Genomic DNA, 22,697 nt, shown 5'->3' with positions numbered 1-22,697 from the left:
AAGATGAAGTCTAACTGTCCCTGTTTGCATGATCCTATGTATCGAACAGCCTAAAGCCTCTACAAAAAAAGTCTTGGAGTTGATAAATGGATTCAGCACAGTAGCAGGATACAAAATCAACACACGAAAATCAGTAGCATTTCTATTCTCCAATAGTGAACATGCAGAAAGGGAAATCAAGAAAGCTTGCCCATTTACAATAGTTACCAAAAAAATAAAATACTTAGGAATTGAGTTAACCAAGGATGTGAAAAATCTCTATAATGAGAACTACAAACCACTGCTGAGAGAAATTAGAGAGGACACAAGAAGATGGAAAGATATCCCATGCTCTTGGATTGGAAGAATCAACGTAGTGAAAATGTCCATACTACCCAAAGTGATACACAAATTCAATGCAATCCCCATCAAAATTCCAATGACATTTTTCTCAGAAATGGAAAGAACTATCCAGACATTTATATGGAATAACAAAAGACCACGCAAAGCAACGCTGAGCAAAAAAAATAAAGCTGGAGGCATAACACTACCTGACTTTAAATTATACTCCTGTATACTTTAAATCATCTCTAGATTACTTATAATACCGAATACAATGTAAGTGCTATGTAAATAATTGTCATACTGTTTTGCTTTTATTTGTATTATTTTTAATTGTATTGTTATTTTTTATTGTTTTATTTTTTGAATATTTTTGATCTGATGTTGGTTGAATCCATGGATGCAGAACCTGTGGATACAGAGGGCTAACTGTATTGCAAGAGATGGAATGCAGAAGCTGATGGGGATCCAGCTATCTTCTACTGAGTCAGACATGAAAGAGATTTGCAGAAATGTAAAACAATACCACTCTTCTCATCAAATTAGTTTTTTGAGAAATGTAATTATTTTCATTAAAATGTTATTTATGTTAACAAGTAATGGGATTATTATTATTCTTATTTTTAAATAGATGAATAAATATCTCAAAAATTTCTCAGTTTTAATTTCTATTACAGTAGATATTGATAGAAATAATCCACAGAAACAAAATATTTTTGGAGTCCTCAATAATTTTCTAAAGTACAAAGAGTTCCTGAAACCAAAATGTTTGGGAAATGCCAATATAGAACACAGTTAGTAAACCTCAGCTAAAAAGGATTTATGCCTTGTCCTGCAGCTAACATTACCTGTTTTTATGTCACCTGCCAAACAACTGCTAAGTCAATGCCCCACATTTAAAAAATTTTAAAACACTACTGTACTAAAGACATAAATGACTTTTTTTTTTGTTAGAGTAGCCTAGATTACTATAAAAATAGACTCACACATGTTAAATGCAAAATGGCTCAAATACAACAAAGGTTATTTCTTGGTTATCTAACAAGTGCTGGCTTTATTTCCATACTGTGATTCAGGAGCCCAGGGTACTACTCTTTTATGGTTTTGCCATCCTTTGTTTCTTTGTCGTTATCTGTATCCAGGTGGCAAAAGGTAAAGGTATATTCACTTCAAAAACTTTGCACTAAAAGTGGCACATATTACTTCTCAGTTTATTGGTCAGAATTAATCAGATGGCCACACTTGGATGGTAGCCCCTTCTTCACTATGGAAGGGAAGAATAGATTTTTGTGGGTATCTGGCTGTCTTCCACTGTGACATGGTATATACAGATTGGTTTGGAATTGGATTTTGATATGAATCTTGGTTCTGTCACTTACCATCTCTCTAGCCTTGTGTAAGTTATTTAATCTCTGAAATTCTTTCTTCTTTATTGTAAGGTTCTCGAGTACAGGGTCCTTATCTTTCTTGTTTTCTACTTTATGCCTAATTCTGTGTAAAGAGCAGTGAACAAGATACACAAAATCTGTATACTCGTGGGGTTTACATGCCAAATGGAGCTTCCATGTTTCTTGAGATCGAGGTTAAACTTGATTCAAACATTCAAATTTCATAGCTCATGGAAGTCCAAAGCTTGCTGAAGAGTTATAAAAATTTCTGGGAGAATAACATTCTCATGATCTCATCTGCTTTCTAGACTCATGTTCCTACATTTGCTACCATTTTACTCACCATATTGCCATGGAATAAATTGGGCCTTTTCACATGTTTCCACAAAGACAACTCACCCAGACTAAGCACTTGTAGGTAATGGAAACTTTCCTGAAGATCTTGGGAAGGGTCATAATGCCCATTGCACAGTAAGAACCTGTGTATCCATACTAGCCTTAATCACTTTGGTTTCCTATTTGAATTTTTTTCCCTCCCAGTGGTCAGCATCTACCACAGTCTTTGGATTATTTCCCATCCAGTGGCCAGACTCCCATATTCCACCTCTTGGATACTTCATAAGAATTTGAATTCATTTCTCTTCATGATTTAGACCAATTCAGCTTTCTTAGTTCCCATTCCCAAATCCTAATCAAGGTGCTGAGCAGATAGAAGAACCCTCCTTTTAATTTTAAATAAATATGGTTTTAGGAGGAAGTTGTGATTGTTGAGAGCAAATAAAAAAACCTGTACATGGAGAAGGGGACCGGACCACCCTCCCACAACCAGGCACACTGAGCCAGCACCTTGGGGCCCACCCAGGGACCCAGGGTATTGTGTCGGGGACCAGACCACCCTCCCACAACCAGGCACAACATGCCAGCATCTTGGAGCCCACCCAGGGACCCAGGGCATGAAGAAGGGGACCAGACCTCCCTCCCCACAACCAGGCACAACATGCCAGCACCTTGGAGCCCACCCGGGGACCTGGGGTATGGATAAGGGGACTGGACCTTTCTCCCACAGCCAGGCCCATTGCCTCAGGGCCTACTCAGGGACCTGAGGTATGGAGAAGGGGACTGGACCCCTCTCCCACAACCAGGCACATGGCACCAGTGCCTTGGGGCCTGCCCAGGGACCAGAGGCATGGAGAAGGGGACTAAACACACCCCACAACCAGGCATACCACCAGTGCCAAGGAGCATGCCAAAAACAGCACCTCCACATGGGTTGCCCACCACAGCCACCCCAATAACCTTGGCTGCTGCAAAAGTGGCTAGATGCCACAGCCACCACGTAGATGGTCCGCCAACCACTGGAGTGCATTCACACAAGAAGAGTCACCAGCAGAGACAAAGAAAAGAAGAGGATGTCTCTTTCCACAAAACCCATTTCAGAGTGACAGAAGCAGCATCGGCTCTATGATAATATTTGGGGACCTGATCACATCTCTGAGCATTGGACAGATCATCTAGGCAACAAGTTAACAGAGTAACCATTATTCTTTCAGAAGGAGAGAAGAAATCTAGGGCAATTAGAGGGGGGAGGGGAAGCGAATGGGGGAAGGGGAGAGGTTGGACAAGGGGCATAAAGAATAATTACGATTTGTAACAATATACGTACTAGTAATACTGATTTAATCAACATATCTCAATGTTCAACCCCCAAAATATGTATAATCGATTTTGATTCAATAAATAAAAACAAAACAAAACAAAACAAAACAAAATAAAACACCTGCATACGTTTATGTACCCTAGGAAGAGGGGTCAAATCAGTGCTGAGATGATGAATGACTAGACCAAAAACTCCGTGAGGGCAGAAATGTGTTCCCAGGGCCTACTAGTTCAGTACTCGGCATGTAGTAAATATTTTTAGAAGAGAATTATTGAATTGAGAGAGTCTTCGATGAATGTTGGGATAAATGACCAGCAGTTAGTAGTTTATAGTGATGGAGTAGAAAATGGTGAAGTCGGCTTCCATCTCTGTATTTCTTCAGTATTTAGTTGTGCTTGTTATAACATAAACTAACAAGTATTATTGTATATTTTGGCTATTTTACCAATATGCTTGTGTTCGGGTAATGAATGTAATGAAAAATTGGCGGTTAAATTTTTCTTAAATTAAGAAGGTATAGAAAAACATCAAAATAATGGTGGAAAATTAACCAGCACAGAAAGGAGCGGAGGGAGACTGAGAAAGTAAATTAACATTGTATTAAACTCCTATTCTTTATCAGCCTTTCTAGAAAGCGATTTTTAAATAGTTATTTCTTAAAATCCTCACTACAACCTTTGTTGTGAGATAGTATTTCCCCATTTCACAGATGTGGAACCTGACGCAGACAGAGCGGTTCGCTCACGGGTGCACGTGGAGAGAAAGAGCACTAGAAACCAGCTCTCCTAAATCCAGGTCACGCTGCTGTACTTGAAGACTGGATATATATCTTATGATTATGCGTTGTAAGAAATTAGTAGGAAGAATTAAACAGGTTTTGCGAGCCGACACAAACCAGCCCACAAACCTTACAATCGATGCCCGCAAGAAGCAGGTAAGGAGCCCCGACATGGTCGATCCCCTCGGCGAGCTTTGCGTGCGCGTTCCCGAGACGGACACGTCCGCTGTGCGCGCCCGTAGCGCTCCGTCACCATAGTGACCGCCCCTGGCAACCGCGAAGCTCTGCGGTCCGCGGGCCGGCTTCGCGTGTGAGCAGAACTTCGCCCTTCCCTTCACTTCCCCCCGACCTTTCTTCTTCCTTCCCTCTTTCTCGCCCTCCTTTTCCTCTCCCCACTCTCCAAAATCATGGCGGGCGGGACCGGGGACGTTCGGAAGCTCTTCATCTTCACTACTACCCAGAATTACTTCGGACTGATGTCGGAACCCTGGGACCAGCCACTGATGTACAACTGTCTTGAAATCAACAACTTCTTGGATGACGGGAACCAGATGCTTCTCAGGGTGCAGCGAACCGACGCCGGAGTCTCCTTTTCCAACACGGTAAGGTTCCTTGCACCTCTGCCTGACCTCCGTTTACGTCGCCAGGCCTAGCCAGAGACATGTGCGGTCACTCTTTGGCCTTACCTGACGGATCCTAGTCAGGAGCCCCCCTCCCCCCTCCCCCCGCCTCCCGCGCCTCCCCCACCCCTCGTTGGCCTAATGCGGCTTTGGCTTCGTATTTTGGCATGTAGTTTCCAAGCTTTCCTCCCACCTGATCGAAGGAGGTTTCCTGTCTATACATCTGAATAGAAACAATTGTAGTCTTTTTCTAATTAAAAAACAAGCAAAACGACAACAGAAAAAAACATTACAGATTGGTTATAACTAAAAAGAAATTATTTACCTTATTTAGTTATTCTAAATTTTTTCTTCTCTCTTTGGAGGTTATATGAGGTAAATTCTAGTGTATCTTTTTTTGAGTTATGCACTGATTTTAATATTTCCCAAGGGAAAGTTTGGTTAGGAATTTAAATTTTTACTAATTGATATGATACATTCCAAAATAAAGTTTGAATTCTTTTTTGGTGGACAACATGTGATGTATTGATGTATTGCACTGCTTCTACTGGCATGATTGCTTAAAAATTGGTGCATTTGCCATCAGGACTCATATATATATAAGTATATGTACCTTGTATATGAGTATATTTCCTTATATAATGTATATGAGTATATATACCTCAAAGGCATATACACCACGAAGTAGAACAGAAGAAACTTGCCTGGCACAGTAAAGGGGACTCACTAAATGGATGCAAGTTAAATCATAGACTTATTTTCAACCTCGTCCTCTTGTGTTCATCCTTATGCCTACACTACTCAATATTGTGTACCTGGGGCATACAGCTTTGATCTGGAGTATTACTGAATCTGGCTGGAGTGGAATAGTTAGCAGTGTGTGTTTAATAATTACGGTGTTTTATGTTTATAAATCACTATCAAAGTAGCTTTATGATATAATCACATGTAAATGTAACTACATTTTTAAACCCAAGTATTCATAAGAATCAGGGTTAGATTGGTTTAATATATTTATTTTTAATGTAACTATTTTTAAGAATGTAACTATTTTTCCTGAGATATACTTACAGCAACACAACATTTTAGAGAAACCATTCTTTCAAATGTTAAATTTTATGAAGATAACATTAAAAATCACTTGTTTATCACTTTAGATTGATTTTGGTGACACAAAAGATAAAGTACTGGTGTTTTTCAAGCTTCGACCTGAAGTAATTACCGATGAGAATCTACATAATAACATTCTTGTTTCATCTATGTTAGAGTCTCCTATTAATTCCCTTTACCAAGCAGTACGGCAAGTATTTGCACCAGTGTTGTTAAAGGTAAGTAAAGTAGCTGTATAGTCATGCTATTTTTTTTTTAAAATCTGGATATTTGGATAAATGTTTTCATAAATACAAACATAAATATTTATTATTTTATTTACTATTAATGTTATCAGTATTTTGTGTTTTAATTAAAATGTCTTTTCTTAACCTTTCATTTTAGAGTAAGCTTTGTTGACAAATATGGAGAAAGGTATAAAATGCAATCCACATCAGCTTTTACATTTAAATAGTAAATGATTTTTATAAAGTGTTTACTGTTGAGAGGACTTTTTATCCCCCTTATGAAAGGGAGGTAGTTGGAAGCTTTAAAAATGAGACAGGGGTATTTGGAGTTAGTTCTTTAGACAGTATTTTAGGAAGCCAATTTGATTGGCAGATTTCGGTTAATGGTTGCTCTTGTCTGTTTTTATTTTTTAGGATCAGGAATGGAGCAGAAACTTTGATCCCAAACTTCAGAGTCTTTTGAGTGAACTAGAAGCTGGGCTGGGTATAGTTCTACGAAGATCAGACAATACTTTATCAAAATTAAAATTTAAGGAAGATGACACACGAGGTATATAATCATAGCTTAATCAGAGAAAGTACAACATGATTATTTCTTTAGTACGTTAGTAAATGAACATATTTCTTCACAGATTTCTTTTCACACTTTTGAAACTTCTCTGAATATAAGCTTTTAAAAAATGAATAGATTTATATGGATTTGGAGCAAAGAAAAATGTAAACTTTAACAATGTGCAATTTGTTGAAAATACAGTTGATTCTTGCTATTCACAGTAGTTATGTTTTATAAAATCATTGTGAACATTGAATTAGTGAATACTAAACCATTGTTCTTAGGGGAAATACAGGGTTAGGTTCCTTCGAGCCTCTGGTTACAACATTTCATCAACTTATCAATAATACATAACCTTATTTTTTGTGTTTCTGTTTAAAGACTCTTTAATATATATACTTGATTAACATTGACTTTATGGCCAACAGCACCATAACTCATGTCTGAATGAAGCTTGTCTAACATATGTATTTTCTCTGTAAGGCACATCACAACCTTCTTGTGCTTAGGAACACTAGGCAGAACTTCAGCACTATGCTTAGGGACCTATTTTAAAAAGTGACCTTATAGAAAGGGACCAAGAAAAAGCACAAAAATGTGAAACTAAATAGACTGCGAAAAGGATACTTGTTTACAGTATGAGGTAGGAAAGAAGAAGGAAGAATATTGTTGTGTTGTTTGACTTCAGCTGGAATGTGTGTCAGTTGACTCAAATTTTTTGCTTCTCTGTTACAGAATATGCAAGTAATGGGGACTGACTCTGATTATATACCTTGCAAAGATAATAGGCCATCAACTTTTATTTTAAAGTATATTTTATGTGAAGCTGTCTAATTATAATTTTATTGTGGCTATAGATTACTATTCATATGAACAATTAATATGAAATGCATGACTTATACAAATAATTATTTTAAAATATTGGATATAATTTTATGTTTTGTTTGAATAATAAACTAGATGCTTTTTGAAGTCCATAGACCAAGAAGAATAGTGCATTTATTTTCAGCATGTGATTAGGCAACTAGAAATTGTACAGTTCATTGAGAAATTTAAAAACAAATTTAAAAGTAAAACTATTTAAATTTTTTTATACTTTTAAATTAAATTTAAAAAAGTATTGGTTAAATTATAATTATTTTCATTTCGATGATATTTAATAGCATGATGGTATTGGAATTAGATTTAGGAAATATGCATGTATGTAGACATAACCAAAATCAGTAAATGAATTACATAACTTTCTGGCTTTTCACTTTCCATTGATAATTCTTTTTTTTTTCTCTTCACTTTTGCAGGTATTCTTACACCAAGTGATGAGTTCCAGTTTTGGATAGAACAAGCTCATCGTGGAAATAAACAGAGTAGTAAAGAAAGAGCCAGTTATTTTAAAGAATTATTTGAAACAATTGCAAGAGTATGTGATTCATATGTAGTTATATATCAGGCTTCTTATAAAATTTAAGATTCAATTTTTACTATTTTCCTCTGTTTTAAAATCTACTTAAAGGTTGTGAACAAAATACATTCTTCATATGTAGCAAAGTTTACTTAAGATATGTATTTAAAGTGAATACAGCTTAGAAAACCAACACTTAGTTACTAATCTCTAGTAAATATTTTTCTCAAAAACAAAATTACTTTTCTGCAGGTACGTAGTGAAAAACAAAACCCCGGTATACTAGCAGAGGTTTACTCATGTAGAGATATGTTCTTTTGAAATAATGTTCGCTTTACTCAAATTAACATTTTGAAGTAATTTGAAAGATGAAAAGTCTTAGTTTTATGCCGGTTTGAGTGATTATTCCTTGATGTATCTACACAGAGATTAAATAAGTGACCGTTTTAAATATGAGTACAAATAGGTTCTTTTCAAAGCAAATATATAGTAATTTTCTACTTGTTTCAACTTATTTTAATAATATTATTTTAATGGAGTGTTTGGAATGGTTTTAAGCTTTTTTTGGTAACCATGGTGAAATATAGGATAAACCTTGTACTATGGTTGTATTATTGTTACTCATAGCATTACACAGCACAATAAATGAATGAATAAAGACATGTTAACTACAATGGGTAGTGTATATGGTGTTAAGGCCACCTCCATTGGGTGAATAAAAGAAATGAATCCAAAGTTAAAGAAAATTAGGCCAAGTGTGTAAATAAATGAATAGACTTTTTGCAATTCTTTTTTTTTCTGGCTTTCATGAAGTTTATGTTTGTGGAGGAGCTTGTAGGGTATTTACATAAAGAATTAATTATTATGTGGTAGAAAAAGGAGGAGAAAATAATCTGGTAAATATTAGTTTAGCAGTTGACAAAGTCTGGGAAAATTTTGATTATATTACCCAAGGTACAAATATGATTATGTTTAAAAATTAATGAATTTTGTTTTTAGGAGTTTTATAACTTGGACAGTCTATCCTTACTGGAAGTTGTTGACTTAGTGGAGACTGCTCGGGATGTGATAGATGATGTGTGGAGACAAACAGAACATGATCATTATCCTGAGTCACGAATGTTACATCTCTTAGACATCATAGGTACTAGTAAAGAAATAAACTTTTGGAATTTTGGAAGCCTGTCTTATTTTACTTTCTTTTTTTCTTTTAAGCCCTTACTTAAAATGCTCCTTAATTTAATAATTGCTATTTAAAATAACTTTTAAAACAAATTATGCAGGATTATTTAAATAGATACCTGTATATAGTTGGTTAATTTCGGTCATGTGTGTTAAATTCTTTGACCATTGATAGAACTAAATTTACATAAATATTTACTATTTATGCATATATTATTGGACTTTATTTTGAAATGAACCAAAAAATTACTTAAAATATATTGACTTATCCATCAATATTAAAATTTTTGAACTGTCAATTTTTGAAACTACCTTTCTCATTATTATTTTAAGGATATTATTAGATAAATACATAAAGGTGTGTGTATAATGATATTTATTATAGCATTGTTTATAATAAAAGAGTAGAAACAAATAGGAATTGAGTATTGTTTTATGTAATTCTACATCCATACAGTAGACTCTGCAGCCTTAAAAAAATTGTATATATATTTTTACACTTGAAAGATGTACATGATACATTGAATGATACACTGAATGATGCAAAAATGCAAACTAATGTTGTGTGAATGTGTGTTTTTTAAAAAAATACTTGTTATTGTCAGAGATAGTTGAAGGATATTCATGTGGTATTTCATAGATCCTTGGTTTGCTAATTTGTATATTTTTAAAATTTTGTTATAACACATGCATTTTGTAATTATTCTGTAAAAAGACATTTATTTTCATTAAAATCTTTGCTCTTTTATTAGGTGGTTCATTTGGAAGGTTTGTTCAGAAAAAGTTGGGAGCTTTGAACCTATGGGAAGATCCTTATTATCTTGTAAAAGAAAATCTGAAAGCTGGTATTTCAATTTGTGAACAGTGGGTGATAGTCTGTAATCATCTAACAGCTCAGGTGTGGCCCCGCTATGTTCCTCATCCTTGGAAAAATGAAAAATATTTCCCAGAAACACTTGACAAACTTGGCAAACGCCTTGAAGAGGTATCAATTTGATTATCTGGGTCTTTGTCTTTAAGTGTGAAATAGGTCTTCATTTGTTTTCGTGATTGTATTTTATAATCAATAAGCATTGCACATCTAATAGAAATTATTTAAGTTTAGGGAGAGAATAGGAGTTAAAGTTCATGTGAGATAATTTATAGTAATCATCTGGCACAGTGTCAGGTGCACAGTGGGCACTAAGTGCTAGTTTCTGCCTCCTTTCTTTTTCTCCTTTCTTTTTCTTTAGTGTGTGACTGGTTAGTTGTGAACTTCTATTTTGTTCTGTGTTGTAAAAAAGATAATTAACCCACTCGTCCATGTATGGAAGCTCTCAGACATTCTCTTGGCTATTGAAATTGTTTCTAAGTAGGGACAGCTTTTTAGGGAGTACTCAGTGGAAATATTTGAAACAGCTGCTTAATTCACATAAGTTATGATCTTCAGTATAGAACTTCTATATTTAGCTTCAAGAGACAGGCAAAATGAGATTATTTGAACATTGCAAAGCTGACTTTTTCACTCTATGCTTAAGGGAACCATAGTTCTTTGTTAGGATTTTTTTTAACATTTTTGTTATGGAATATTTCAAACACACACAAAAGTAAAATAGTATAATGAATGCCACTGTACCCATCACTCAGTTTCAACAGTCATTGATGTTACTCAGTTCTTGTCCATCTTTGTCTTCCTTGCCTCCTTTTTATTTTTTCTTGGCTGGAGTATTTTTAAAGCTGAGATATCATATGCGTCCACCCTTAATAAATAACCACAATACCATTATTACACCCAACAAAATGACAATAATTTCTTAATGTCATTTTATATCTAGCCAGTGTTCATTTATTCCGGTTGTATCAGAATTTTTTTCTAGTTGGTTTACTTGAAACAGGTTGCAAGCAAGGCTCGCATGTTGTATTTGGTTAATATGTCTCCTAAGTCACTTTTAATCTAAAACAGTTTCCCCTTTCTATTTTTCATGCCAGACAGCACTTCCCACCTTTTTAATTTGTCTGATTATATTGTGTTATTTAGCATGTTCCTGTCTCTCCCATTTTTTTTCTATTAAATACTAGTTAGCTATAAAGCTTTGATTAGATTGATTCCTTTTTTTTTCTTTTGTAAGCATACTTTTATATGTGGTGCTCTATGGCTCTTACACATTACATCAGGAGACGTGTAGTGTCTGGTTTTCCCACTTTTAGTGATGTTAAATTTGACCTGTAGGTTCAGGTACAATCAGCCCGTTTGATCCACAGCCATTGATGATCATGAGGTGTTGCAAAATGGTGATTTTCTAATTCTGTCATTCCTTCTGCATTTACTAGTGATGATTTTTCTATATGGAAGAATTTTTATAATCAACATTTTACTTTGAAATATAGTTTGTATAGGAATGGCAGTATAGACAATTGTTTCTTTCTTATTATTTATCACTTTTCAGGACAATGAACAATAGGTTAGTGTCATAATAAGTTTTATAGGTAACAAATGAAATGTGTTTTAGTAGTGTCGTTATGAACTCATAGATTTTTATATTTTATGTGGTTCAGTCCATTGTTATTATGCTCAAATTGTTCCATCTTTGGGCAATGATTGCCCCTTCAAGTTGGCTCTTGTGTAACTTTGATGTGACTTCAATATTTCTTTGATAATTTTCATGCCCCCCCAAATGTCCTACCCCAGCCCGTTTTGTACATTTTCTTTCTCGTACCTGGAATTAGCTATTTCTCCAAGAAGCTTGGTTCTTTCTGGTGGGAAACGGTATATTGTAACAACGTGGTTAGGGAAGTGCTAACTGTTACTTAATTATCAATGCTTTTAGGCCTTCTCAGTACATAGAAATGTTAAATAGGTATTTTTTTTTTTAGGAGGAAAAAAATAAATCATGAGTTTATACTGCTATTTCCAACTCAAATGGGAAATTATAATGTTTTTACTTAAACGTTTTGATTACCTTTTGATTGTTGGTGGAAATTTTCAGTTCAAAATACAATGATATTTGTTTTCCAGCTGTTTGTAAATTATAAATAATAGGGCAGTTAATATGTCATTTCATTATTAGTAGTGCAATTTATTGAAGAATAATGAAAATCAGAAGTTTTTACAATATTAAGGGAAGACTAAAAATTTACTTGGGAGCTTTAAATATAGTTCACAGATATTTAGATCTTATATATTTTCACTAGGTTTGAGCACATTTATTAATGTTAGAGTGATGATACAGTTATGTCTTTGAGCATCACTTTTATTATTGATGAATAGTAATTGTCAGATTATAATTTCAGTTTTATTGTTAATTTCAGAGAACCTACCTTAATGAAAATTCTTGCCCAACATCTTTAGATTTTAGACCTACTTATGTAGATTTTAAAAAATTTAAATAATTTTTTTTGTTTTGATATTTTATCTTTTAGGTTTTGGCTGTTAGAACAATTCACGAGAAACTTTTCCAGTTTCTACCTGCCGGTGAAGAGGAAATTACATGCCTGGCTCGAGTATTTGAACCTTTTACTGGCCTGAATCCTGTGCAATATAATCCATATACTGAGGTTGAATATATATGTGTTTATATATATAATTTCCTGTTTGTATTGTTCTTTTTAAAGGCAGATTTAAAAAATATTAAAATCTAACAATATTATTAATGTGTTTAGCCTTTGTGGAAAGCTGCAGTGTCTCAATATGAAAAAATTATTGCACCTGCTGAACGAAGACTAGCAGGAAAATTAAAAAATTATATTTCAGAAATTCAAGACAGTCCACAGCAGGTAAAATGTTGAAGTATTTCACTTTTAATATTTCCCTTGTTATTTTAAGAGACATATGTGTTTTTACTAAGTTGATCCATTGGAATGAACATATACTCATTTTGTTTTATATTAGCTTCTTCAAGCATTTCTGAAATATAAAGATTTGGTGAAGCGTCCAACTATAAGCAAAGAATTGATGTTAGAAAGAGAAACTTTACTGGCAAGACTTGAGGACTCAGTTAAAGGTAAAAGTTTATCAGAGCTTATAGTGTTTGCTTGAGAAAATATTTTTGTAGATTTCGTTTTTATTTGTTGCACACCATTTAGGATTAAGACTACATATTCTGACATTTTTATGTTGAAGATTAACTTACTCATTTCTGTTATAACAGGTTATTTTCTTTCTGTGTTTCATGTCATACATGGTAAGGTCTATAAAAGTAAGAACCAACTCTTACTATTTTTTTTTTTATTTACAACGTTTGTCGTTGTGCTTGGTACATGGAAGGCATTTAGAAAATCTTTGCAAAATCTGTTTAATCATTTATATGATTTAAATTTTATAGATTTTCGATTAGACTTTGAGAATCGGTGCCGAGGAATTCCTGGTGATGCATCAGGACCCCTTTCTGGCAAAAATCTTTCAGAAGTTGTCAATAATATAGTTTGGGTTCGCCAGTTGGAATTGAAGGTATTTTTTTTTCTAATAAAAGTTGAAGAATGGTAATGGTAAAATGTGCTAAATTAAAGCATGTGGAAAGTACGTTAGAACTGTAGTGAAATATTCTGTTTTTCTTGGCAAATCCACCTAATTTTCATGTAAAATGTAGAAGTCTGAAAAAGTGTAGAACAGGTTCTAATGGTTTTATTCATTCCTTGGATAGAGATAGTTATTAAAGCACTTATTATTCCAGTTGCAGTTGTTCCAGGCAAGTGTCTTTAAAAAAATTATTCAAGAGGAAAGCATCCTTTACTCTTAATTAAAAAAATATTATTTGGAAGTCTTGGTAGTTGCAAAGACTATCTGCAAGTATGTTTATGTAACTAAATCACTTAGATTTAAAGGAAGTTAAAGTAAATGTGAAAGGTAATTATGTCATTGTTTGAGGTAGGGACAGGAATTTATAGATTTAAAAGATCATTATTTTAATATTTTAATATTTTCAAAATTGACCTAGGACTCTTGTGGACTTACTAATTAATATGTGGTACAGTATCTTGCATTTGACTCGTAAAATATCTTTCATTTGACTCATACAATAAATATTGATTGATTATAATCTGCAATCAAGAGCAAAAAGACATAGAGTATTATTATAAAAGCTAGCATACTTGGCAGTTTTATTTATTCACGTTTGCATTTGATGTTTTATTTTCTGGAATATTTTGCTTGATTCTGTCAGCTTTCAAGGGCACTAAAATGTTCTTGTACAGTTGTGGAGGAAAGGCACTTCTCTTTCAGCTGAATTTCAAATTGCCCTAACTATTGTTTGAGCTATAAATCAGAGCATTTAGCTAAGCATGTAGCTCCTGAGCATACTTAGGAGTATTGCTGAAGTGCTCGGAATTTCCTTTGAAAATCAGTGGGGCACAAAAATGTTAAGACCTGACTTTCCCTTATTTTACCCTTCAAGTTATGCCTTGTATCCTCTTGTATTTTGCTATTTTGAGGTTGTATAATTCAGAGGTAAAGTAGGAATTGATATTCTTAAATCTCTGGCAAATCTGTTTTACTATTTGTAGATGAATGGGAAAATAATTTCTGAATCACAGATCAGGGAAAGGGGCTCATTATTTTATGTTAGAGTTTAAATATCGTATATCTTGTAATTTGACTTTTTAAGGTAGATGATACTATCAAGATTGCAGAAGCTCTTTTATCTGACTTGTCAGGATTTCGATCCTTTCATCGAAGTGCTGCAGATCTCTTAGACCAGTTTAAACTATACGAACAGGAACAATTTGATGATTGGTCCAGGGATATTCAGTCAGGTTTGTCTGATTCCAGATCCGGTTTATGGTAAGTATAAATATACTAAACTATAAAATCCAAAACTATATGCTATTAACCCAAATGGTTAGGTGGAATTTATCATCTTTCTCCTTTCTCCAAACTTGCTGCTTCTCCTTTAATTCTTTTTGTTTGTTAGCTTTTGATCATCAACATTTTTAAGTCATTAGGGTAGGAAACTCTGATGATATAGTTAGTTGACTGCCTCCTCCTTGCTTCTCATGTCTGTTTCCTGTGGAATTAGACTTTCTCTCTCACGATTTTTTGTTATTGCTACTCATGTATGTTTTTCTATCTTTTTACATTCATATTATAAATATACATACACACACACACTTTAAACTGTGAATTATATTAATTTTAAACTCCTTGAGACAGGGAGTATTTCTTCATGGTTCCCAACATAGTAAGGCTTTAGTAAATATTTTTTGAGCTATTTGAATATATTAATTGATTAGTCTTGTTGTTCTAACAGGGATTTAAAGTGGATGGTCTAGAAAAACCATTGTTTCTTTGTACTTCAGATCAACTTTCTCCAGCATATTATTGCTTATATTTTTAGAAACTTATGTCTTTTTTAAAGTAATTTTGTCCATGATATGAAGTTCTGTTTATTTCCCCAATATGGCTACAAAAGATAATTAGACCAAAAGCGGTGCTTTTTAAATTGGATTAATACTTTTTTTCCTTTATTTAGAATTCTGGCTCTGGAGAAAGAATAGAGGAACCAGAGGTACTAGGGCATATTGATCGTAACTTTATGCTATTTAACTCTTTCCCTTCCATTCTTAGCCTAAAACATGAGAAATGCTGCAAGCTAAAAAAAAGAAAAAAGGGTGCTTTAGTCAACTAATTTCAGAAAATTTGCATACGTCACCATTATAGCTCCAGTAAAGAATACTTTATGTATGGTAGAATACATACATAAAGCTTTGTTCCACCTAGTGTTTCCCATTTGTCCATGAAACTCCCCATCTCTTCTTTTTTGGTGTAAAACTTCTTAATTTCCTGTAGAATCATCAGTGTGTTTTGAACACATTTTCGGAAATGCTGGTATATACAAACTAATTTTGAAGATCAGTCCCAAATAAAGGCAAAAAGGGTTACCATTATTGTTTTCTGACAGGCTTTATGTGCATATAGGAAGTTTGAGCTAAATCATCATTTTAAGCCATTTTAAAGCATCTACTTTTTATTATGCTTTGTTTTATGTGCTTTTAAGTATGTTAAATAGATTTGTTAATTGCTTTTCTGTAGGTTACTTTCTAAGACCTGTACTTTTTTAAATTGTGAAAGTGATTTGAAAGAATGAGCATTATATAAACCTAATCCTAAAAGGAAGGTGATGAAAATATAATGCCTTATGCTTAATTTAGCTCAGAATTTTCATAATCCATGATGACTTGAGTGCTCCAAAGTAATATTTACTGTTATAGTCTTAGCAAGAAACAGGCAGAAAGCACAGTCCTTAGTGAAACAAATGGTAGAGGAATAAAACATTTGAATATCTTTAGTCCGACCACTTTGATTTTATTATTGATCCTTTAATAAAATTATTAAGGAAACAAGTAGACCGATTTAAAAAAATCTAAGGTGCCTTTAGAAAATGAATCAAAACCTTTTTTCTTTGTGGTGGGTATGATGTCAATTTTGAGTCTCAGCTGATAGTTAAGAGATTGATTTTTTTCTGACTTTAAAGCTGTTTGGTTGAAATAGTAATGTGATGATATATTTTGGATATTGCAATTTGTTTTCAAATATGAATTGTAAGGCAATATGTGAAAAAAAGCACAATTTAAAAAATCTGTAGTTTTTTTTACTTTGAGTTAAATACTAGATTTACAGAAAAGTTATAAAAACTATTATGTTTTTCATCAGTCAAAAGATAGAAAACAAGAAACTTAACAGGTTACTCATTTTATTTTGTAGTATTGAGGCTAATAGTCGAATTATGGAATTGGATCCTAATGATGGATCATTAAAAGTGCATTATTCAGATCGTTTGGTGATTCTTCTGAGAGAAGTTCGTCAGCTTTCTGCACTTGGCTTTGTTATTCCTGCCAAAATACAGCAAGTTGCAAACATTGCACAGAAATTCTGCAAGCAAGCAATTATTCTTAAACAAGTATGAAATTATATTTTTGAAAATATGCCTATTCTGAGTTCCTTACATTAAACTAGAATATGTTAAAGGTTTTATTTTCTACTTTTGATTTTTTTTAGGCTAGTAGAATAGCACTGTTAACTCTTCTGAAATTATGGTTTGCTAAATGACTACATTATAAAGTTTGCTTTGTAACTTATATAGGAATTTATTAATTTAAGGTATTATTCTTACTGCTTTTTATTCTAAAAGGATTAGGTAGGAAAAATAGAATGTTATTCTTTTTTTCTTTTCTTTCCTTCCCCTCTCTTTCTTCTCTCCCTCCCTCCTGTCTTTCTCTTTCTCTTTCTTTCTCTCTTCCCCCCGCCCTTTTTCTTTCTTTCTTTCTGTTACTTCCAAGAGTTTTAAAGGACCTTCTAATTAAAGGGTCCTCTGCCTGCCTTCTAGGGGCAGATTCTTAGAGGATTATCAGGCCAATAGATTGGTCTGTTTCTAGTCATTTCCTCAGTCTACCTATTTGCACATTGCTATCCTATCATTTCCTTTTTTAAAACCATTGGAAAGTTTTTAGGTAAGAGTTTTGGGTTTGGATTTTATTCTCAAGTGTATTGGGAAGTTAGTAGTTTTGGTGTAGGCAAGAAAGAGATGTGATGTATGTTTTAAAAAAGACCACTTCGAATAGACTACAGAAGGCTATGATTGGAAGCAGGGATACCAGTTAGGAGACTGTTGCACTAGTCTTGCCAAGAGATGAGAATATGCAGCTTAGGGTGGGATTGATAGAGTTGAGGTGAAGTGGTTGGATTCAAGATATATTTTGAAAGTATTGGCAATAGGCTTTTGCTGATGTGAGATGTCAGAAAAGAGTTAAGGAAAACTCAGAGAATTCTTGTTCTGAGCAATGGATAAATCATTTTATATATACTGAATAAGGAAGTAGCAGGCTCGGAGAGGTACAGGAATTAGGAATTCAGTTTTTTAGCACTTAACATGCTTTATTAGGTTTCTCTCTTCCTTATGGGACTATGAACTTTTTGATTCTAGGGGCTAGGTTTTATAATCCTGTTTAATCAGCCCTCAGGACATGACTTGGCAAATTGCAGGAACTCAACATATATATGTTGATTGTGTATATTAATACGTGAGTAAATGTTGTATTGGAGATGAAAAACATTTTCTATATAATCTTAGGAATGAGAAAAATTAATATTTCCATTCAAGCAATTAAAAATGAAAAATTAAAACTTAAAAATGAAATTTATTATTTTTTATTGATTATTGCAATTGGACTTTTACTTTATAGGTGGCACATTTTTATAATTCTATTGATCAACAAATGATTCAAAGTCAGAGGCCAATGATGTTACAATCTGCCTTAGCATTTGAACAAATAATTAAGGTAAATTGATTTTCTATGTTATTATATTTAGATTTTACATATGTGTTTCTTATTTCTTAGTGTTTTGGTTTACCCTTCAGCTTAACATAACCATTGATCTACACTTTATTTTGATCCCCAATGACTTCCTTCACTCTTAACAAGTAACATTTTTTTCCAACTGTTGATTTAAATGGTTATAATATTTTACATATTTTGGTATTGATTTTGATCAATTACATTAATATAGACAGTTTGTGTTATATGCTATTATATTTATTTATACACTGAAGTTTGAGGTCTTTGTAATTCAAAAGTTCTTTGGTGCTTTTCCAACCATCTCTTGATTTTATAATTTAAGATTTATTTGCTCTTTATGTGTGCTTATTTAAATGTCCACGTATATGAAATTAGGACAACCCACAATAGGGTTTAAAGTGTATGTTACTGTGTGACTACTAACTTTTTGAGATCTATATTTTTAGTCTTTATAGACATGAAATATTTGAAAAAATAAATAGAAGAGGAATATACTCTTTTATTCTTTTATTTGACAGTGGATAACTAGTTGTGTTAGGGTCATCAAGACTACCCCCAGGTTCTGTGATTTGCTAGAAGAACTCACAGGACTCAGTGTACAGTCGTATTCACAGCAGTGATTTTTTGCAGTGAATAGGTACAAAGCCAAATCAGCAAAGGGAAAGGTCCATGGGGTGAAGTACCAAGAAACCAGGGGCAAACTTCCAGGAGTTCTCTCCCAGTGGAGTCACGCAGGGTGTGCTTCATTCCCTCAGCAATGAATTGTAACGTGCGAAATGTCTTACCAGGGAAGTTCATTAGAGACTCAACACACCCACGTTTTTATTGGTGGCTGGTCACGTAGGCATCTTCTGCCTAGTTTGATACCAAAGTTCCAGTCTCCCAGAAGAAAAGCAAGTATTCAGCATAAACCATATTATTTAGGTACAGTGAGCCACTCTTACCGGTTAGGGTATTGGGAACCCTTCCAAAATCTTAAGTTCCCAGATGCCAGCTAAGGGCCATTCTTTAAAGCAGGGTTTTCAAAGAAAAGCAGTCATACCTGTTGTGTTAACTCTTTTCTGCATAGAAGTTCTCAGGCTTAAAATTTACTAGAAGTTATGTAACTCAGGGCCGACCCAGTGGCGCACTTGGGAGAGTGCAGTGCTGGGAGCGCAGCTGTGGGTTTGGATCCTATATAGGAATGGCCGGTACACTCACTGGCTGAGTACCGGTCATGAAAAAGACAAAAAAAAAAAAAAAAAAAAAAAAAAAAAGAAGTTATGTAACTCATATTACAGATCTTATTAAAAATACTTTTTTTCTTAGTGCCAAAGATTAACATGAGTTTTTAATGGAAAAAGTTTATAATATACAGATTAAAAAAAAAAAGAAAAAATTGTCCTATAATCATACCACAAAGAGAAGGCCATTTTTAACAGTCTGTTGTCTATTTTTTTAAACTTTTTTTTTAATATGTATTTTTGAAAATATATGTACATTTTTGAAAATGGGATCATACTTTATTATGTTTGTTTTCTTAATTTTCCTTTATTATTTTTATTATTTCCTTTATTAGTTTTGTTCTCTTAGTTTTTCTAATTTTTATTTGGCTGCTTTCTCTTTGTCTGCTTTCAAGATTTCAAAGATTCCTTGTCTATTATTTTCAGAAGTTTAATTATTATGTGGCCTGACATGGAATTTTTAAAGTTTTTCTTATTTGGGTTTCATTCAGATTTTTGAATCTGTATGTTTACATCTTTTGCTAAATTTGGGAAGTTTTCTGTCATTATTTCTTTGAATACGTTTTTCAGTCTTTTTCACTTCTTTTCCTTGAGAATGTCAATAGTATATATTTAGCTCTTTTGTCTTAGAGATCCCTGAGACTTCATTTTTATTTTTCTTTTCTATTTTCTTTATGTTCCGATTGGTAGTTCTATTGATTTGTCCTCAAATATACTGATTCTGTCTTCTGACATTTCCACTCTACTATTGAGTCATCCAGCAAATTTTTTATGTTTGTTTTTGTAGTTTTCAGATCTATACATTCCATTTTTTTCTGTCTATAATTTTGTTTTTTTCTTGAGAAAATTTTTCTGTCTTTTTTTTTCTTTTTTCCCTCACTAGTTTCATGAGAATTTGTTATTGCTTTCTGAAGCATTTTTATGATGGTTGCCATAAAATAATTGTCAGAAAATTCCAACATCAGATTCATTTCTGTGTTGGCATCTATAGCTTGTTTTTCTCATTCAAGTTGTGATTTTACTAGTTCTTGGTATTACAAGTGATTTTCAATATATCTTGGTCATTTTAGATATTATGATATTTTGGATAATATTTGTATTAGTCCATTTCTATTGCTTATAACAAGATACATGGAACTGGGTGATTTATAAGAAAAACAAAATTTATTGCTTACAGTTTCTGAGGCTGGGAAGTCCAAAGTCCATCTGGTGGTGGTGACAGTGACCCAGGGGTTTCACATTGCAAGATGAGGGAAGCAGAGCAGAGAGAGCAGAGAGAGCAACAGAGAGAGCAGAACGAGCGAGAGAGACTCTCCTCTTCTTTTAAAGGCCTCAGAAACACGCCCCTGACCAGCATTTTTAATCCATTCACTGTGGCATGGTCCTATTATCTAGTCACCTCTTCAAGGCTCCACCTTTCAATTACCATAATAGGATTTCCCACCCTCTTAATAGTCACAGTGGGGGACAAGTTTCTAATATGTAAAACTTGCGGGACACAATTCAAGCTTCAGGGAGTTTTGGGGAGATATGTCTCAATCCACTACAATATTTACTCTTCATATTTTAGAAAACAGTTTTTCTGCTGAGGTATAGCATGAGGGCTGGGTGGGTAGTATGTTGAGTTTCCTTCTGGCTGCTGCAGATACCATCCTGGTAAAAGTGGAACACACTGACTCAGACTGTTTCATTGCAGATGAGTGGATTGGGGAGCTCAGTGCACCCTTTTGCCCTCCTGATACCTTCCTGTGAAAGTGAGGCAAGAGTTATGTTGCCTTCAGCTCAGGTCCTTACTGGCTCCCATTGACACCAGCAAGGGAGGAATTGAGGGCTGATTCATATTCCTCTGTTGCTACAAAGTAGGGGTGGAAGCTCAGCTTCTTGTTCAGTCCTGGCGACATTACCTTGGCAGGGGAATTGGAGCATTGCTTACTTTTGCTAAGTGGGGGATGAAAGATCAGCTGTCCACTTTGTCCCACTGAAACTGCAGAAAAGAACAGTATTTCCATTGGTGTTTGGCTAGAATAGAGTTGGTATTGCTGAAAAGATTTTCCTTTGTTAGGTTGCCATTTTCCTGGTACTTTGGCTAGGAAAAAGTCTTCTCTTGGAGCTTTTTTGGTTTGTGCCTGTGAGTGGTTCCAGATCAGAGTCTTCTTCAGTGGCCTGTCCTGGATATGTAAAAGACAATAAGGAAATCCAGGTGTATCATTTCTTAGTTCCTGAGGTTTCTAGGCTGCTTTTTTTATTCTTCTTTTCAGTCTTCCTATGTTTATTTATTGTCTTAAGTCCAGAGTTTTTTAGCTGTAAGAGAGAGAACCTGGAAGAAATGAGGTTGCTCAATCTTGACCAGTCTGCATTACCATTTATGAAATGGTAATTTATTATATGTTTTCTTTATTGCAGGTCAGTGTTGAGAATAACTGAACTTATGATGTAGAATGTTAAATCTTTTGGAAAAAAGAAATGCATCTAAATGCTAAATTTCATTTATTGTAACATAGAATACAAAAGCAGGAAGTGGAGGAAAGTCACAAATTACTTGGGATAATCCTAAAGAATTAGAAAGCTACATCCAAAAACTCCAAAAGGCTGCTGAACGACTTGCCACTGAAAACAGAAAACTGAGAAAATGGCACACTACATTTTGTGAAAAGGTATATTTTGTTTCCAGAATTAAATAAACTAGGAGTAGTATTACTTAAAAATTAATTAGGTTGTAATTTTTAAAAGCTTCTTATTTTGAAATAATTTGAGACAAAGTTGAAAAAATAGTAGAGTTCACATTTACCCTTCACCCAGCTTCCTTTAATGCTATCAAGTTGTATATAACCATAGTACAGTTAACATAACCAGGAAATAGACAGTTTTTGAATTTTACAACTTTTTCCACTAGCATTCTCTTTCTTTTCCAGGATACAATCCAGCAGCTCACTTTGCATTTAGTTGTTGCATCTCTGTAGTCTCCTCCTCAG

The 22,697-nt window shown here is 33.9% G+C and overlaps 1 protein-coding gene across 2 annotated transcripts in view; it reads left to right on the top strand.

Annotated features, from left to right (window-relative positions):
• The first annotated feature begins 4,496 nt into the window (after positions 1-4,496).
• The window catches only part of DYNC2H1 (dynein cytoplasmic 2 heavy chain 1), a 321,263-nt gene continuing 303,062 nt past the window's right edge, over positions 4,497-22,697 (top strand). For both annotated transcript variants that reach the window (XM_063092854.1, XM_063092855.1), the window contains exons 1-14: positions 4,497-4,746; positions 5,922-6,092; positions 6,516-6,651; positions 7,953-8,071; positions 9,053-9,197; positions 9,988-10,220; positions 12,635-12,769; positions 12,875-12,988; positions 13,104-13,215; positions 13,537-13,661; positions 14,815-14,990; positions 16,911-17,106; positions 18,389-18,484; positions 22,227-22,379. In XM_063092854.1, the coding sequence (XP_062948924.1) occupies positions 4,552-4,746; positions 5,922-6,092; positions 6,516-6,651; positions 7,953-8,071; positions 9,053-9,197; positions 9,988-10,220; positions 12,635-12,769; positions 12,875-12,988; positions 13,104-13,215; positions 13,537-13,661; positions 14,815-14,990; positions 16,911-17,106; positions 18,389-18,484; positions 22,227-22,379 (2,106 nt within the window). In that variant the 5' untranslated portion in view covers positions 4,497-4,551. The remainder of the gene's footprint in view (positions 4,747-5,921; positions 6,093-6,515; positions 6,652-7,952; positions 8,072-9,052; positions 9,198-9,987; positions 10,221-12,634; positions 12,770-12,874; positions 12,989-13,103; positions 13,216-13,536; positions 13,662-14,814; positions 14,991-16,910; positions 17,107-18,388; positions 18,485-22,226; positions 22,380-22,697) is intronic.

Source organism: Cynocephalus volans, chromosome 4, assembly GCF_027409185.1.
Source record: "Cynocephalus volans isolate mCynVol1 chromosome 4, mCynVol1.pri, whole genome shotgun sequence".
NCBI lineage: Eukaryota > Metazoa > Chordata > Mammalia > Dermoptera > Cynocephalidae > Cynocephalus > Cynocephalus volans.
The sequence above is the reverse complement of the archived record's forward strand: the minus strand, read 5'-3'. Positions and strand labels throughout refer to the sequence as shown.